The following is a 20,148-nucleotide window of genomic DNA, read 5'->3' as shown; positions in this document are numbered from 1 at the left end:
ATAAAATAATTATTTTATATTTGAAAGGAGAAGATTGGATAGAGAATATTTAATGTGAGAAGAAAACTTAAGTAAAATCATGTGATATAAAATGAGAAAATGCACGTGATTGCAGAAGAAAAATAAGTACGTAAATAAAACATTTTCCCCATAAAATATTGGGAATTAATGTTTTTATTTTATATGAAAAAAAATTTTCATACTACACTCACAATACATGAGTGGGATCCATAAAAAGATGAGAAAACAAAAAAGTCAAAATAGGACCCACTCATGTATTGTGAATGTAGCATGAGAAAAAAATTTCATGTAAAATGAGAAAACTATTTCCCTAAAATATTAGTGATAGTCAAGTTTGTTACAAAGGGTTAGATTGTTGTTTTATAATAAAATATAAAATATTTTAAACATTTTAACTATAAATTTTTATGAAACAGAATAAATAAATTAAAATACATACAAATACTTTTTTATATAGACTTGAGCTTCTAAGTAAGTACTACTGTAATTACTAATTAAACAACAAATCTGTTGATAATTTTCTAAGAATTTCTACACAAAATAAAGTTAGTAAACAATGTCTTTAACTTTAGAAGTGCTAACTCTCAAGTCAACCTTGGAGTTGATCAACAAAAACAGAAAAAAGTTTATCTTCACCAATTTATACTTCGAAAAAGGATTTGTATATCAAAGGATTTGGATAGGTAAGTTCATGTCAAGTGGTGGTGTGAAATTGTTGTTTTGTTGATGAATATGTTAATATTCATTAACTTGTATTGATTGATTGTGTGATATCTTGGTGTAGGTGTGTATTTTGCAAAGTTGTAGCTTGAATTCAAAGTTTGATTGGTTGCAAACTTGTTGGTGAACAAAGGTTGAATTGGAGCATTAAGGTAAGCCTTCGGACCTTGGGTGTAAATTCCTTTATTGTTCCATCAAGCCCTGAATGGGTAGTGGTTGTTGATAGTGTATGTAAATGCAATAAGTAGTTTAATGCTTTGTTATACATATGTGTTTGCTTTGGGAGTGGCATAGGATGGTGTTTCCCTATGTTTGTATGTTGCATGACGATGCGTAAATCATACTTGATAGATTCTCTGATCAGTAGGACTATTTGCATCTGAGTATCCTTAGGACAGCAAGAGCTCGAGGGATTTCTCCTGGAGATGTTTTACACACTGCATGGATATATATTTACTGCATTATTTATTGTGTATTGTTATTATACTGTGAAGTGAACTATGGGGTGGAGAGATTCTCCTAGGACCCCTGGTTTACTGTGATATATTCGTATATCTCACCCTGTGTTGTGGGGACCCCCTTTCAGGTACAGATGCTGCAAGAGCCTCTAGTGGCAAGTGGTTGTATTTGGACTAGATGGTCATATGTTGATAGCCTATCATTTTGGATTGCATCTCATCTAGGATAGTAGATGTATATGTCATTTACATTGCCATATGTACATGTATATTTTGAGGACACATGATGTATTTTGGGGGACTTAGTGCATGATCATTGTGGTGGCGAATGCCTTGTTGTAAATGGCTAATAGATGTGATCATGTTCCTTTTGTAGCTAAGTCCTTTGGCATGTATATGAAATTGGGAAGAACATTGATGCAATTGAAGCTTTGATGTATTGATGAATATGTGGTTATGTTTATCATTTTGATTTGTAGGATGAATTGGTAAAGAGTTTATGGAATGTAGGTGCCACATGGTGTGTGACCATGGTTGGCTTTTCCTTGTCAATTAGGTGTAATAACCTTTGAAGAATGAAAGGGGAATGGAGTTTCCCCAAGAAATTCACCAAAAACAGGGGAGACCAAGTCTGCCCCAGGTGTAGGGCGCTCAAGCGCTGGTTTGGGTGCTCAAGCACGCTATATACGTGAAAATAAGTGAAATCCCCTGCCTCTTGGCGCTCAAGCGCGCCGGAACATGTCCAAGCACACTGAAAAACCTAACGATGACAAAATTCTCCGCCGTTGGGCGCTCGAGCGCCCATTTGAGCACTCGGGCGCGCATCCCGAAAACAGCTCCAACCTAGTTTATTAAAATTAGCATAACTCAAGCTACAGATCTTCGATTTGAGCGCGGTTTGAACCCACGTGAAGCTAACTGAGATATCTATAACATAGTGTGAGATGAGAACTATAAAGTAAGTATAGGAATTCCAATTTAATAAAAAGAGAAGAGAGTTTAGTATTGAACTCGAACAAAATAATAATATGATGTTAAGTTCGTTTTTGATTATTCCGTAAGGTAATAAGGTTATGGTCACGCAATTGGTTATTTTAAACTCGGCGTTGTTAAAAAGGAAAAGCAAGAAAGTTTTAAAAAGAAAATGAAAAATTTATCCGGGTTTTTAATTGAACCAATATGATTGTAACTGCGCTTAATATCATAAAGCAATGTTAACAAACCGGTTCTAGAACGGGGTGTTACATTTTATGGTATCAGAGCAGTTTCTTAGAGAAACTTGTGGATTATTGCTATATCTGCTTGGTGTTTAATGCTTTATAGTTGTTTTGGTACTCTTTATGATTATTGCATTTGTGATCACTGAGTGTGAGCTTGATCAACTCATTTCTTTGCGTAACATGTGTAGTGTAAACATATGATTATGTAATGAACTTCTAGATGATGTATATTGATAATGTTTCTGGTATAAACAGAATGTGATTGTGTTGTTTGGTGACCGTGGGCTGGTGTGGACTCTTGTTTGGGATTGTTAGCTTGAGAGGTAAGCTTTCGTGTCGTCGGTTTTGTCCATTGTTGGTTCTACCATATCTCATGGAGGGATGATTTATATGAATGATGTGTTTTCTGAAAATATATGATGAATATGGATATGCTATTGAGCTGTTTTATGAGTGCAATTGCCATATGATATGTATGTGGTGTTCCACTTAGACGGTAATCCCTGAGTATGTGGAGTCATACAAGATGGTAACTCAGTGGGTGAGGTACAAGAGTAATGTGGGTTGTAGACGTACGTAATTCCTACCTTTTTATTCTCTGGCCAGTAGGATGCTTACACACATGACATGGATATATGCTGCATTGCACCGATTATGAAATTATACTGCTATTATCTTTTGGAACTTATATTGCACATGTAAGTGAGCTTGAGGTGGAGAGATCATTGAGGACCCCTTGCCTTACTGATATTTACTTTTAGAGATCTCACCCCGTGTTGGGGCACATTTTCAAGTACAGCTACCTCTGTGGTTGAGACCTCTGGTGGCAGGAGGCCAGAGTTGAGCTGATTATGCATGCTGGTTTACTGATATGCCTGGATATTGATTATGCCTTGCTATTAGCGTATTGTTATTTTATTTGAGACATTGTTTGGCTATGTTGCCTTATTTGGTGAACATGAGGGTTGTCCATGCTACATTGGTATCAACAAGTTGTTTTATATGTAAGCTGTAATATTATATCAGGATATTGTCTGGTCTACGTGTTGTAGTTCCGTGACTAGATACACATATATTTATGCCATGAGATTATTCAGTGTAGTATTTGTTGCAATTTACATATAGGCTACATTTTGAAAAGGAATAAGTAAATCCACTTGGTTAATAATGAATGATTCATAATTAGAAAGAAAAAGTTAGCTTCCGCATTTAATTAGCTGCGCTATTACCATATGTATGTTTAATACACCAGGTGCACACAGGGTGTTACAGGTGCCCTCTAGAAGATTCAAGATGTGCCCTCAAGATGAGTATCCAGAACAGAAGCCCTGATGTGCCTCTGGCATGTGATGTTTTCCAAGCCAAAAATAATAAGAAATCAGTCATAAAAGAGCATTTCTTGTATATTAATAACTTTTATTAGTTAGTTTTCCTATTTCAGTTTATTTTTCATCTTGTATATCATTTTTGCAGGTTAAAGCAAGAAGAAATAGGAAAATTGAGAAAATTTGAAAAAGGAAAGTGGCGCTACCTGCGCCACTTTGGCGCTGTTGCAACGCCGGAAAAATACAGAGACCAGGGATTTGGCGCGAGACCCGCTCCAAAATGGCGCTACCAGCGTGAACTAGTGCAAAAAGTGACGCTAGACCCGCGCGAGAATCTGAACCAGTGCAAAAAGTGGCGCTAGACCCGCGCTAGAATGGTGCTACCCGCGCGGACTTCAGCGTGGAGGCAATTTCGAACTTAAAAGGACGCTGTGAAGGCTGTTTTGAGAGACTTTTTGACGACGGAGCTGAACAAGGATTCGTGAAGGAAGAGAAGAGCAGAGGATTGTTCTTAGTTTCTCATTGTAATTACATTCTTTCATCTTCATTTTTTATAATTTTATGTCAGTTATGTCTATGGCTGGCTAATTTCTTTTATTGTAGTTAGGGTCACAAACCCTATGTGAACACCCTTTTTACGCTGGATTGATTATTTTCGCTCGTTTATTTTAATATATTTTATTTTTACCCTGTGCGTATTGATATTATTTCTGTTACACTTGATCAACCTAATAGGAGATGATAATTTGGGAATTAGGGCTCGCAATAGGAATATTGGGGTTTTTGATTCTGAAAGGGGGTAATGTAACAATTCATGCATGCTCTAGGGATAGACTTGTGTGAGTTGTAGTCGTTTAATTTATTGTGATTAATGCTTAATTTCATGCGGGGTTGCTAAGGGATTAGGATTCCAAATGAATTAAAGGGTTAGATTGCCAAGGGATTGGGATTTAACTAATTATTTGAGATGATAATTTGTCCGAGTTATTAAATTGAATGAACGTTGTCAATTAATCCAAAGTTTAAAGTGGGGATCATATAGTGCGTATACCTTAGCTGCAATGCTTTTAAATATTCTCTCAAAACTCCAGTTTTATTTTTTACCATTGCTTATTAAATTGAAAATTTTATATTTTAAATTTCCGTCTTTATTTTACCATCAATTCACTATTTTCCAAAAACAACAGAGTTTTCCAACTTAAGGGGACTGGTTATTGTGGTACTTGGTTTACAATCCCTGTGGAGACGATACTTTACTTACTCATTATATTACTTGTGTGATCGGTATACTTGCCAGTGAGCATCAAGTTTTTGGCGCCGTTGCCTGGGATTGTTAATTCCAATATTACAAATAACCGTCGATCTTTGAGATTGGATTTTTATTTTTATTTTATTTTGTTCTATCTTGTTTTGTGTTGGCAGGTGCTACTAACTAATTTTTCTGAGTTTATGCGAGGTAGACTTGCTCCTACAGACTTTGTGATTGATCCTGAAATTGCAAGAACTGAGAGGAGACTGAGGAAAGTTGCCAAGCAGATAAATTGGGAAGAATTCAAGGACGTACCTGTACAACCAATACAAGAGATGGCGGGTAACAACAATGCAAATAACCCACCTCCAAGATTGTTGGACACCATTCTGACTCCGGTGTTCAATAGGCCAAACTCAAGTATACTCAGGTCGACAGTGGAGGCAAATTTTTTTCAGCTGAAGCCATTTTTGATTACTTTGGTGGAGAGGGCTCAATTTTCTGGTGCTAAGGAAGAAGACCCCCATGAGTTCATAGATCGATTTCTGATGATCTGTGACACTACTAAGCACAATGGAGTGTCTGCCGATGCTATCAGGCTTCGACTATTCCCTTTTGCTGTTAAGGGAAGGGCTCTCAGATGGATAGAGAGGCAACCAGCTAATAGTATCATGACATGGGAAGACTTGTCAACAAAGTTCTTTGCCGAGTTCTTTTCTATGGAGAAGTACAACCAGCTGGTGAATGAGATCACAAACTTCCGCCAGCTTGAAGGAAAATCGTTGTGTGCAACTTGGAAAATATTCCAGGAACTTATCCGGAAGTGTCCGCACTATGAGGGAGATGATGACAGAAAGGTGGCAATTTTCTTTAATGGCATCTCTCCTGAAACAAGGTTGGTAATTAATAGTGCAGCTGGAGGTTTTATTCGGCAGAGTACATCTGAGCAAGCTCTGGACTTGATAAAGAAACTAGCGAGAAATGAGCATGAGAGCTTCCTAGTTCAAGCAAGAAAATGAGTGATAAAGTTGGAGAGCAATGATGCTATGCTTGCTGAACAAAAGCTGTTGTCCAAGAAGCTTGATAGTTTGAATGAAAAGTTTGAGAAACTGCAAGTGTCCAAGGTTCAATCAACTTCTGTGGTGTGGGAATACTGTAGAGAGGCTCACGAGTCTAATGAGTGCCCTACTCTAATGGGTGATAATCCACAGCAGTTGCAAGTAAATGGGGTTTGGTATGAACAGAAGCCCCAACAAAATTTTTCAAGAAATCAAAATTTTCCTTCTGGAAGTAATTTTCAGAGGAGAGGTCAAGGAGGTGGTCTTGACTATAGTTCCAACAAATTTCTGCAACCTCCTCCTATTCCACAAAAGGAACCTTCTGATTTGGAAAAGTTAATTGGACAAATGGCTCAACATTCTAATGCTTTCATGGAGGAGACTAGAGCCAATACAAAAAACACAAATGCTTTCATGGAAGAGACTAGGGCCAATACCAAAAACATGAATGCTTCTATCAGAAATTTGGAGAATCAGATTGGCCAACTGGCTAAGCAAATTGCTGATAGAACTCCAGGTACCTTCCCTAGTAACACAGTTACTAATTCGAGGGAAGATTGTATAGTCATCACAACCAGAAGTGGTAAAGTACTGCCATCCCCGGAGGTTGCAGAGAAGCTGGATCCTGCAGGAAAACCTGAAAAAGAAATTAAGAAACCTGCTGAAGTGGTGAAGCCAACTGAAAAAGAAAAAGCAAAAGAGAAATTTGAGTTGAGTCCTGAATATGTGAGAGTCATGGCACCTTATCCGGAAAGATTCAAGAAAGATGCCAAGAAACAATATTATGAAAGGTTCCTGGGTATATTCAGAAAGCTTCACATTAATATCCCTTTTGCTGAAGCCTTGTCTGGCATGCCAAATTATGCCAGTTCATGAAGGACTTGTTATAAAGAAAACATAAGCTGCAGGAATGCCAGACAGTAACACTTACTGAGGAGTGTAGTGCTACCAGCGCGAACTAGTGCAAAAAGTGGCGCTAGGCCCGCGCCGGAATGGCGCTACCCGCGCGAGAATCTGAACCAGTGCAAAAAGTGGCGCTAGACCCGCGCCAAAATGGCGCTACCCGCACGGACTTCAGCGTGGAGGCAATTTTGAACTTAAAAGGACGCTGTGAAGGCTGTTTTAAGAGACTTTTTGACAACGGAGCTGAACAAGGATTCGTGAAGGAAGAGAAGAGCAGAGGATTGTTCTTAGTTTCTCATTGTAATTACATTCTTTCATCTTCATTTTTTATAATTTTATGTCAGCTATGTCTATGGCTGGCTAATTTCTTTTATTGTAGTTAGGGTCACAAACCCTATGTGAACCCTTTTTACGCTGGATTGATTATTTTTGCTCGTTTATTTTAATATATTTTATTTTTACCCTGTGCGTATTGATATTATTTCTGTTAGACTTGATCAACCTAATAGGAGATAATAATTTGGGAATTAGGGCTCGCAATAGGAATATTGGGGTTTTTTGATTCTGAAAGGGGGTAAGTAACAATTTATACATGCTCTAGGGATAGACTTGTGTGAGTTGTAGTCGTTTGATTTATCGTGATTAATGCTTAATTTCATGCGGGGTTGCTAAGGGATTAGGATTCCAATTGAAATAAAGGGTTAGATTGCCAAGGGATTGGGATTTAACTAATTATTTGAGATGATAATTTGTCTGAGTTATTAAATTGAATGAACGTTGTCAATTAATCCAAAGTTTAAAGTGGGGATCATATAGTGTGTGTACCTTAGCTGCAATGCTTTTTATTATTCTCTCAAAACTCCAGTTTTATTTTTTACCATTGCTTATTAAATTGAAAATTTTATATTTTAAATTTCTGTCTTTATTTTACCATCAATTCACTATTTTCCAAAAACAACTGAGTTTTCCAACTTAAGGGGACTGGTTATTGTGGTACTTGGTTTACAATCCCTGTGGAGATGATACTCTACTTACTCATTATATTACTTGTGCGATCGGTATACTTGCCGGTGAGCATCAAGCCCTCAGTTTGGTAGCTTGCGGAGTCAGGGTGCCAAGATGTATGGCAGCTTAGGTCGATTACTCGCAGTGTGCAGTGTTCCAAGTAGGATGCAATTTAACCAATCAGTAGTATATCGGCCTTTATATCTTGTTTGTTTGTTGTCATCAAGTATGAATTGTCTAGTTGGTGATGCTTGAGTGCTTCAAGAGAATCTTTTATTCTGGCTTGCAATTGTGTTGAACTTTTGGTGGTCTTCAAAGATGTGCCTGTAATCTTAACTCTCCGATCATGGTTGGCCGCCTTGTTATTAAGAAAAGCCTTCAAATGTTGTTGAAGCGACAATAATTTGATTGTAAGAATAAATTAGCGGACTCATATTGAATCAAGTAGTATGGAGATGATATTGTATTCCAAGAGAGAGAGGTGGAGATCTTTGTGATTAATATATACATCCCCTTCTTCAGAAATGAACATTGTTTGTGGCATAAATATATGATAAATAATGCCCCGTGACTTGGGTCTTTGATGACCGGTGCTCAGATATTTGCTCTATGATCATGACCTACAATAGCTAAAATGTAATAACATTTAAATAAAAATATGCCTGGGTGGAAGAGCATCAACCAGGACTTTGTTATGCCGAGGGGTGGTGCATCCTAGACTTTATTTGCCTGGATGGAAAAACATCATCCAGGACTTTGTTGTATGACATTTTTGTCTTGGGCTACCGGTCTTCATTGTATACCGGGGGTGAGAACCATACCGGCCTTTATTGATTGTTTAAGCAACTCATATGAAATTTATAATGATGCGGTTGGAGAGAAACATATATATACTAGTGAAGATATGTTATTGCTAGGTCTTGAAAATAAAACTTGACCGTGGGAGTCTTGCTTAACACTTTGCTGTGTAAACTATGGCTTAACAACATTGAATATGCTGTGAATGTCGGTTGGAAGGGCGGATGGGCAGCGCAGAGGGATGGTCTTCCTATTGGGAGGACAGAAGGGCAGCGCGGAGGCTGGTCTTCCTGTTGGGCTGGCAGAAGGGCAGCGCGAACGAAGGGCTGGTCTTCCTGTTGGAGGGCGGAAGGGTAGCGCAGAGGGCTGGTCTTCCTATTAGGCGGGCGGAAGGACAGGTCTTCCTGTTGTGAGGGCAGAAGGGCAGCGTGGAGGGCTGGTCTTCTTGTTGGGAGGACGGAAGAGCAGCGCAAAAGGCTAGTAGCCTGGCAATGAATTTGTTGTTCGCTGATGAGTCTCCAATTTACTATGTATTAAGGGTCAATATGAGCATGAAATTGATTTAAAAGTAATTAAAAGTTATGAGAATTATAATTAAATTGTTATTTTATTCTCAATAATATTCTCATAAGATTTTTTATATTTTGCAATAAATTTTAGCTCAATAAAGAGATAAATTGGAGAGATCAAATAGAGTTGCTTTGGATTTCTGAATCATTGAAGATCTTATCAAATCTTTCTTTAAATATATTTAAGGAAAGTTTTCCATTAAATAAAAAAACAGAGGAAGATTTGAAGGATTTGATCAAAGATATGATTAGAGATTATAATGATGATTTCATTGAAGATATTATGGAAAATCAAAGATATGGTTTCATCTCTATAAAAATGCATCTCTTGGAAACATAGAGGAGAATTTGACGGAGGCAACAATATTCAGAGGAGGAGACTCACGCTGGAGATTATGATTCCGAAGAACTTGAAGATTGAAGACCATTGATCTTTCTTCTTCATCTTTTTCTTTTCTTTCTTTGTTATGAATTCTTTTTACTATTTTAATTTGTTAAAGCCAGATATGTCTTGCTAGTTTCTTTTTGTAGTTGGGAATCCTTTATAGTTTTTATAATTAATTAATTAATTTAGTTTTATTCTACCTGTATTAATTCTTCCATACTCTTTTTAGAATTGATCGCTCTACCAGCGGGGGACCCCTGTGAAATTTTAGTACTTTTTCTTCAAAAATTCATATCTTGAGCTACGGTGCTTCGATTTGAGCGTGGTTTGAACCCACGCGTAGCTAACGAAAAAATATATAAGATATTGAAAGATGAGGATCATAAAGGTGGTATAAAAATTTCTTAAATAAATAAAAGTAGAGATGTTTAGTGTTAAATAATAATAAAAAATGAGTTTTTAAGCCTTGTTGGTCTAAGGGGACTACTTGGCACACTATAGCGGTAACATATGGTTTAAATAAAATTACATTAGGTGTTCCACACATAGTTTAAGTTATGATTACAGCTATTGGAATTATTTTAATTACGGATTTGATTTTAAACATAAATGTTTATAAATAAAAAGGAAAAAGTTAATCCGTACTTTAATTTAATTGTTGTGATTGTAACTGCGCCTAATGTCATACGTAATGTTAACAAACCGGTTCTAGAACGGAGTGTTACAGGCACACATGGCAAGCCATAGAGGCTCACCATTGAGACATTCCCTATCCCTGAACACTGACAATGGGCAGCATGCCTTATCTTAGAACAAGACATAGCTTGATGAGACAGCTCATGGGAGTGACCAGTTGGCTCTCTCATGTGAACATCAATATGCAGCAGTAATGGTGCTGAAGAACTTGTCTTATCCATTGCTATAGGGAGCCATATATAGATGAAGTGCACTAGCAGTTGGAGGGATTGTGCACATACTGGATGATTTTTTCCAATGACTTAATAGTGTCATGGAATGCATATGGATGGTTATATGTAGTGGACGGAAGTTAAGAGAGAGTGGGGAGTGAAGTGTTTCATGTAGTGAAGATAGAAGTGAGGACCGTTTAACTGATCCATAACAAAATTATACATCATTTTGATGTATTAAGGGATTTGCTATATAAATTTATACTATACGATGGTCACACCAAACAACTAAAAATATCATAATATATAGTATAAACTTATACTATCAGTCCTTATACGTCACACCAAATGAGCACTTAATTCCGAGTTAATTGTCAATTTGCATGAGACATTTTGTAGAAGGTTAATGAGCCAAGCTACTGACTTAGTAGAGTTTACTTTCTATTCATAGAATATATATTCCAATATTTATTTAACTATAAAGTTGATGATACTACTATAAGGGGCATTTGATTTAAATTCTAAAAAGTATTTTCATAAATAACATGCACAAATTCCCCATAATATTATTTATTGAGAATGTTGATTGTCATTTTTGATTGACTTATTGACCAAAATATTCTTCGGATTGACTGTGATCATTGACGGTGGCAAGAGTGACTTAATTTTGATGATTGATAATCGGCAGAGGTGGCCAAAGTTAGCCACCATTACTATTGACAGTCGTAGAAGGTTGCTGGATTTTGATGATCCGTAACTATGGTCGAAATCGCTTGGGTTCCACATTTACCAGCTAATGTCAATCATCAACATTAGCAAAACGCACCTTGATTCGGTGACAATTGAGGATAAGTATTTTGAATATTTTACATAGCAAAATATTTCTATATCATGAGAATATAACAAATACACTTGCATCCACTTCCCCCATTGGATGCAAGTGTGAAAATTATTTTAAACATCAATCTTGGACAAGATAATTATAATTATAATTATATATATATATATATATATATATATATATATATATATATATATATATATATACTTAAAAAAATCTTATATAAATTAGGAGGAGTTAACGTTCTCATATGAAATTCTCAAAAAGAAAAACCAATATGTATATCAATCGTGGTCAGAACTCAGAAGTAGCATTATTTCACACAACTTCGATTTACGAAAAGTTATAAACGATGTCATAGATTTATTTTTTTAACATTAATATCTCTTGGAGCAATGAAGTAAGTAACACAATTTTAAGCAGAAACGAAAATATATGGTCGATAAAGTTTCACACGTCACTTTACAATCTCGAATGCTTAATTCGGCCAAAATACATATAAATTTATGTAAAGATAAGTAATAAGTAGTCTGCCAAAAAAAAAATAAGTAATAAATATAAAATTAGATACTTAATTTTAAGTATATAGTGATATAGTGGTTAATATCATATTCTCTTTCCCTCGTGAATCTGATTGCGGTTATATAGGGTGTGCATGACAATCATTCTGTTCCCTGGCACTGTTTCTGTAAAGAAACAATTCTTTTCTATTTCTGTGCCTTGGAACAGTTTCTGAGAAAAAAAAAAATATGTTTGATAACATGTTCTATCTTTATTCCAAGAATGAGAATTGCGTTTGATAACACAACAAGTAATATAATAAAAAATAATTTCTATTAAACATAAAAAAATTCCGGATCATCACTTTCCTTTTTATATGGTGATGGTGGCGGCGGAAGAGGTGGCGTGGTGGTGGTAATGGTGGTGGTGGTAATGGTGTTGATGGTGGTTGCATAGTCGTGGTGGCCGCGGCGGTGATAGTGGTGGCAATGGTGCTAGTGGTGACGACAATGGCTACGACGATGGTGATAGTGGCAGCGGTGGTGGTGATGGTGAAGGTGGTGGTAGTGGTGGTGGCATGGTGGTGGTGGTGGTGACGGCAGTGGCTGCGGCAGCGGTGGTGGTCATGGTGGCATAGCGGTGGTGGCGACATTGGTGATGGTGGTGACGGTAGTGGCTGCGGCAGCGGTGGTGATAATGGTGGCATAGTGGTGGTGGCGGTGGCGGTGGTGATGGTGGTGGTGGTAACGGCAGTGGCTGCGACGATGGTGGTGGTGGCATGTTAGTGGTGGGGATGGCAGTGGCTGCAGCGGTAGTGGCGATGGCGATGGTGTGGTGATGGTGGTGACGGCAGTGGATGCGACATTGATGGCGGTGGTTGGTGGTGGCGGCGGCGGCGGTGACAATAGTGGCTATGGCGATGATAATGGTGGTTGGTGACGGTGGTGGTGGTGGTAGTGGTAGCGATGGTGGTGGCGGTGGCGGCAGTGGCTGCAATGATGGTGATGGTTGGTGATGGTGGTGGTGACGATGATAATAGTGGTGGTGGTGGCGGTGGTAGTGATGGTGGTGGTAATGGTGGTAGATATGGATGGAGGCGGTGGTGATGGTGGGAGTGGCATCATGGTGGTGGTGGTGATGATGGTAGAGATGAAGAGTGATTGAAAGAGACAAGTGTTTCTCATTTTGTGCCCGGGAATAAAAAAGCAGAAATTTTTTGATTCTTTTTTCTGTTACCCAGCACAAAAATTAAATCGGTTCGGTAACAAAAAAAATAAACCGATTTTACCAAACGAGTTTCCTATCCATTTTTGTTCCCGGGAACAGAAATTAAAAAAGAACTGATTCCGGGAAGGTTGTCATGCGCACCCATATTTTCCCAGGATTTTCAAGAATCATTTCAACAAAAAAAAAACCAGTTTAGAATTGATTGAACCAGTTTAAGATTAATTCACCAATTCTTAACGAGATTGAATGCATAGCCGATAAATTGATTCGATCAGACCAATTGATAATTTGATTCCCAATTCAACCAATCGAATCTGCCGGTCTAGTCTGATTTTTATAACATTACTATTCAAATTAATAAAATAATTTGCAGTTGTGTTTGTGTATGATAATAAAAATTAAAATCTGTTATATTTAATTTTATTAATTAAAACCGACGCCACCATTGCCTAAAAAATGAAATTAATCTGAACCTTTGAGGCTTGTGAAAAAACAGAACAACAAAAATTTTATTTTAATTTTGCGCTGAGGGAAGGGACAGAGAGAGAGAGAGAGAGAGAGAGAACCCTAACGTATTTGTGATTTGACATGAACAAGAGAGATTCTGATAGAGTGTAGCTTCATAAAATTTGTTACTGTCAGAAATTAAGCGCCAAACCTGATACACATTTTACGATGAAGAAGACCAAACGTTCTTCCAAGAAGTCTCTACCTGCCGAAAATGGAACCACCAAACCTCCCTCTCCTCCTTCGCAACCGTAATCTCTCTCTCTCTCTCTCTCTCTCTCTCTCTCTTTTCATGCGTATTGCGAAATACCGCTACACCATGCACACGTACGTCTCTAGTTGGAGAAATCAAAAAATATATATAATTTTTGAATTTTTATTTTAATTATTGAATTGAAGCTTTTCATGGATAGCTTGATTTTATTTTTTGATTTGGGTTTAATTTAATCGTGGTTATTCGGTCATGAAGCGATGATGTGGGAGAAAGGACGGTGAAGAAGCTTCGGTTATCGAAGGCTCTCACGATCCCTGATGGGACAACGGTTTCTGAAGCATGCAGACGAATGGCATCTCGCCGCATTAACGCTGTTTTGTTAACTGATTCCAGTGCTTTGCTTTCTGGAATCCTCACTGACAAGGTTTTGCACTCTCTACAACAAAGTTTTTTATGTGTACATGTGTCTTTTTTTCTGTACGGAATGTTTCATATTATATATATATATATATATGATTCAAGGTTGTGTGTATGTATATATATGTTGGGGTCAGGATGTTGCTACTAGAGTTGTGGCGGAGGGGTTACAGCCGGATCAGACAACGGTGTCGAAAGTAATGACAAGGAATCCTGTCTTTGTGACATCAGATACACTTGCCATTGAAGCTCTTCAGAAGATGGTTCAGGGTTAGCTTCATTATTGTTTCCTCTTAATTTGTTTTTATTATTGGACTTTGAAAACTAGAAGGGTCATGAGTTGTGATAATGATCACATACTATTGGATAGGATGAATTTTGTTATTAGTATATGCCGGGGTCAGTCATGGCCCTGACTTTAGCAGTAAAATCTATTTGTTACTGTTGTCTTGGTAAAAAAAAAAGTTGTTTTGATATTTTGAGATTAGTGTTTGTTGTTTTAAAATACATATAATTATATTATTTTAGTCAAAATTATTGTATTTTACGTGTGCCTGTCACATGCCGTACATATCACTGCATGTACGACTTGAACACATACATCTCATGCACGACTTGCAGCTGAGAATGTTTCCTGCAATCAGGGCCTCCGTATGTTTCTTGTGTGTTATAAGATTGTTTGTTTTTACTTATATTTATAAGAAATACTACTCTCATTTCACATTTCACATGAAGTAGTTATTTCATATTCTCTCACTTTAAACATCTTTCCCTTTTTTTTTCTCCTTCTAATAATGCGTCCCTGTTAGTTTCTCTTTATAACATGAGATAATTATTCTCGTATATAAAATGAGAGTAATATTTTTATTTGCTCTTTACTATTTCTGCTTCTTCAACTAACTAATTGATCATGTCATAGTTGAGTAAGTGATTTTATTAGATTCTCTTTATGTTTACACTTTACATCTTGTTTGACAGAGACATAGTCTGGAAAGTAATTCATTAAGGGAGAGATATAATTTTACTTTTTTAACTGATAGGTAAATTTAGGCACCTCCCTGTTGTGGAAAATGGTGAAGTCATTGCCATGCTGGATATCACCAAATGTCTTTACGATGCCATATCTGGGATGGAGAAGGCTAGTCAGCAAGGGAGTGCCATTGCTGATGCTGCTGACGGGGTGGAACATCAGCCCGGTAGTAATACATCTGGTGGGTTAACAGTTACATTTATATATACATACATTTTATGGTACTGCTTGTACATGAACTTATGAATTGCTTCTACTTGTATGTGTTATGTCTGTTCAATTTTATAATTGCCATGGTTGAATTCACAAGTTGTATTTTTTGAAAAAAAAGTATGGAGTCAATCTTTTTTGGCTCACTCATAAGCTGACTTAACTTTTTTACAAACAAAATTTAAAGCATTTTTATCTTTGGAGTAGAAAATAGTACACAAAGGAACTGGCAGTACAAAAAAAATGTTTGGGAGAATTATCAAATGAGTGCTTTGGCTCGCTGTTTTGTTTCATTTTTCTTTTAATGAGGTTGTACTATTCTCCTTCGTCCCTCCCATTTACTCCTTTTTTCTCCAATAAAATATATTTTATATTAAAACACTGCTCAAAGGGTGGTCAGTGTGAATCATCTATGACTTAATTGATCACTTGTGTACTTAATTGTTACTAAACTGAAAATATAATATATTTTTCACCCCAAAAAAATTGAATATCTTTGCCAGAAATTCCTCTATTGTAATTAAAAAAATTTCAAAGTAATATTATGGACCAAGTCTAGGTGTGTAATCTTTGTATATTTATACTTCAATGACATACTTTAGAGGTTAATTTGTAAGGTTTTCTCCGTGAAGTTTAAGCTAGATAGGTAAATGGAGTACCAGATGCTGTCAACATAAATGCATTAAAACTTTGCAAGTTCTGCTTCCTAAAATTTTTGGTTTCTCGTAATATTGACTTTATCAATGTTTGAAAGTACTTAAAATTGCCATACTTTCCCTTCATATTGTAATGAGGCTGATTTTCTGTTTCTATTGCCACTGTCTTTGTCAGCACCAAATGGTTTCATTGAAACATTGAGGGAACACATTTTAAGGCCTTCCTTGTCAACTATAGTCGGGGAAAATACTAGGTAATTTTTACATCGTATTTTCTTGTGTTATTATTTATTGCCAAGGGATTCTTTTATAATCAGGTGTAATAGTTTTACGACATTCTGTAGCTTTATGTGTTTCTAGGGTTGCTATTACATCAGCATCAGATAATGTGTATGTAGCTGGAAAAAAGATGCGGGATTTGCGTGTCAATTCAGCTGTGATTGTGATGGGAACCAAGATTCAGGGGATTCTTACGTAAGATCCTTTTCTGAGGCTTTCTTCTCTTCCTTTAGAAATCTATGATGTGGATTGTGGAATATCATCCATGACTGCATGTTTTTTAGATAAGAAATCTCCTTGAGTGATAAATCTGAAATGAACTTTGGACAATTTTTATCTTTTGCATAATATATTGTTCTGTAAATCTCTTATGCAGTTCAAAAGACATCCTTATGCGAGTCGTGGCTCAAAATCTTTCCCCAGAGTTGACCTTAGTGGAAAAGGTTGTCATCCTTTTATTTTCTGAAGTTACTTCACTGGAAAATGGTTTATCCTGACATGCCATTCTTCTGGCTGGTGCTTATATTTGCTAGGTATTCAGAACTGATTTGGTTTTCTATTTTATTCTTCCTTTTATTACTTATTTTTTTGTTAGGTAATGACTCCAAACCCAGAATGTGCATCACTAGAGACAACAATTCTTGATGCACTGCATATGATGCACGATGGGAAGTTCTTACATCTTCCTGTGGTGGACAGAGGTGAATTTCGTTTTTCTCAATTGCGTATGTAATTTCTAACATTGTTGTACTGAATATTAATTTGTTCTGCAGATGGAAATGTTGCTGCGTGTGTGGACGTTTTGCAGATAACTCATGCTGCAATTTCTCTGGTAAATTTCATGTTTGATATATACATAGAAAATATAGTGTAGAGTAAGCATTTAACTTTCATTTTTCAAGAATTTTTATAAAATCTTCCAATGGCATTTTCCCGATATCTTGCATCTTTCCCTCGCTGCTTGGGTTATTTTGAAATATATCTTAGATTCTGACTCAGGTTATATTCTTTTTTTTTATTATAATTCATAAATGGTAAATGTCTATGTCTACATCCATCATCCAACTATATTGTCTTGGTGCTCTTTTAATTTGGTCAAAGGACCCAAAGTGTTGTAAAGTATTTCTGCCTTTTAGACTTAATGATATTAATGTATTGATAGTTTCCGTCTATAATTGAAGGATTGCCGCATATATTTGATCATCATTTAGTTATTTCCCAATTTATCAAAACTTTGTGGTAGTTTTGTAGATCAAATTAACCAGCTGTTGGCACTCTTCATTCCCCTTTCCTACTTCATCATGATAATGCTTTTTATAACTGTTGGGCGTACACTCACCCTACCTAACAACGAAGTATAACACTGTGCATTAAGAATTGTATACAATTTTGTATTAACATTTGGTACTATTATACAGATGCTAGTGTCTGGTTACTAAGTTATGTACTTTGTAGGTTGAAAGTAGCTCTGGAGCTGTTAATGATGTGGCAAACACAATTATGCAAAAATTTTGGGACTCGGCTTTTTCTCCAGAGCTGCCTGAAGATTATGATAATAATAGGTATTTTGGTGATATCTATGTTGTTTCTATATATGTTTTGTTTCGTTCTGTAAATAAGCATATATGTTTGATTGCAGTGAAGCCTCTGGGCTACTGACTTTAGACGGGGCAGATACCACAAAGTCATATCAATCCGTAGGTTATGGAAATTCATTTGCTTTTAAATTTGAGGATCCAAATGGTCATGTGCATCGATTCAACAGTGGTGAGTGATATCTTGGAGAAAGCTTTGCAAAAACTTGAAATATAAATACTTTTTTAATGGACACAAACATTCTGTTTCATAAACCTGTGTCCTACCCTGTTTTATTCTTGTAAGAACTTACAATTATTTGCCTCTGCCTTTGTTGTAGGCGCTGAACATCTAGATGAGCTTGTATCTTCTGTCATGCAAATAATTGGTCATGTTAATAATGGAGAACGCCCTCTAATTATGGTGTGTTTTTATTCTAGTTTTGTTTTTGTCTTTACTGTATGTTTTTTATTTTGATATCGGCTTTTTCTTCCATTCTAGTACGAGGACGATGAAGGTGATAAAATTATTCTTTCAACTGATAACGATGTTGCTGCTGCTGTCAGCTATGCTAGATCTGCAGGACTGAAGGTGAAGATGTCTACTTTTACTAGCCTTTTCATTTGGTGACGTTGGCTTTCATGGGTTTGTTCTTATGGATTTGATGCATGCATTGAAGCATCTTTGTATTTCAGGCTTTAAAGTTAGATTTGGAGTTTGCCGATTCAACCAAGCCAATTAAACCACAATCTGGTGCAGCCAATTGGGAGAAAACCAGTGTATTGTCTCTCCGATGTGGTATTATCGCAGGTGCTGTTGTTCTAACAAGCATTGGCGTATTGATCTACCTAAAGCGTTCCAAAAAGTGATATGTTTGCCAGTTTGAAAACAAAACATGCAATAATCATACTGTATAAATTCCAGAGCTTTATCGTAAATTAAATACTCGTTGCATCAAAGAAAATGTTGGACATAGGCGAGTGGCGTGAAGGTTCTATAATCGCCAGTCCTTTTTCTTTCCCCCTTTTGGTCTCTGATGTAATGGCAACTAGTGACCTCTTCTTAAAAATGAATATGTTTAAAGATAAAGTGGTGGCATAAAATAATCAAATGTCACGATATTTTTGTTACTTGGAAGGTACTTGCAATTCCCGAAAAATATCAACTTCCAGCGCAGTGAAAATTATGTTGAGATGTTTTAAATGCAATTTTTTAGATTATCTTAAACAAATAAATCTGCAGTAAGATATCTTTATTGTTTTTAAATTCATTTATTGAATTTCCTTTCTTCTTTTTTTGTTTTTGGTTTATTTTCATCTTTCAATCCGGATCCTCTATAGTTTTTAGAGATTTTACCACAACCCATATTTTGCTGTGTAATAAAATAAGAGATAAGATATTATTACTATCAATTAGTGTTACTATTAATATCATTATCAATTTGTTTCACCGTTAGATTGATTATATTGATTTAATGGTTATATTTATTTTCATATTTGTATGGTTATGATTCCTCATATTTAATGTGAAAGTATTAAATATAGAGAATCATAATTATACAAAAGTGAAAATAAATATAAAGTATTAAATATAAGGAGAAGAAAACAGATTTTTAAAAAGTCAAATCAGAACCGTTAGATCAACATAATCGATCTAATGGTGAAACAAACTGGTAGTAACAATGATAGTAATACTAATTGGTAGTAACAATATTCTATCTCGTAAAATAAAAGTTGTAACTTGTAAATATAATTCATTGAATATCAATAAATTAAGAATAAATACCTTTTTTGGTCCTCAGCAAATTTCACGATGTCCGCTTTAGTCCCTAGTAAATAAAAAGGCTATTCGTGGTCCCTAAAAAATTCAAAATGAACTCATTTAGTTAAAATCGTGGTCCCTCACAAATTCAAAAAAGACTCATATTAGTTCCTCAAAAAGGACTAAAATGGGTCCACTTTAAATTTCTTAGGGACCACGAATAACCTTTTTATTTGCTAGGGACTAAAGCGGATATCGTAAAATTTGCATAGGACCAAAAGATATTTACTCATAAATTAATCAACAACTGC

General features: G+C 36.1%; 2 protein-coding genes across 2 annotated transcripts; both read left to right on the top strand.

The window, feature by feature from the left end:
* The first annotated feature begins 8,962 nt into the window (after positions 1-8,962).
* On the top strand, positions 8,963-12,900 carry LOC133286489 (glycine-rich RNA-binding protein 10-like). Its single transcript, XM_061483908.1, has 3 exons — positions 8,963-9,126; positions 12,418-12,518; positions 12,815-12,900. Exons 1-3 carry the CDS (start codon positions 8,963-8,965, stop codon positions 12,898-12,900), a joined length of 351 nt encoding a protein of 116 aa, XP_061339892.1.
* Positions 12,901-13,737: 837 nt separating this feature from the next.
* Positions 13,738-19,124, top strand: LOC133286486 (CBS domain-containing protein CBSCBSPB3-like). Its single transcript, XM_061483904.1, has 14 exons — positions 13,738-13,946; positions 14,165-14,333; positions 14,464-14,596; positions 15,367-15,537; positions 16,398-16,476; positions 16,583-16,696; positions 16,878-16,944; positions 17,097-17,202; positions 17,275-17,333; positions 17,957-18,063; positions 18,141-18,268; positions 18,417-18,499; positions 18,578-18,667; positions 18,772-19,124. Exons 1-14 carry the CDS (start codon positions 13,864-13,866, stop codon positions 18,943-18,945), a joined length of 1,563 nt encoding a protein of 520 aa, XP_061339888.1. The 5' UTR covers positions 13,738-13,863; the 3' UTR covers positions 18,946-19,124.
* The last annotated feature ends 1,024 nt before the right edge of the window (positions 19,125-20,148 follow it).

Source organism: Gastrolobium bilobum, unplaced genomic scaffold, assembly GCF_033153095.1.
Source record: "Gastrolobium bilobum isolate Gb01-03AN ecotype WA unplaced genomic scaffold, APGP_CSIRO_Gbil_v1 utg66978, whole genome shotgun sequence".
NCBI lineage: Eukaryota > Viridiplantae > Streptophyta > Magnoliopsida > Fabales > Fabaceae > Gastrolobium > Gastrolobium bilobum.
The sequence above is the reverse complement of the archived record's forward strand: the minus strand, read 5'-3'. Positions and strand labels throughout refer to the sequence as shown.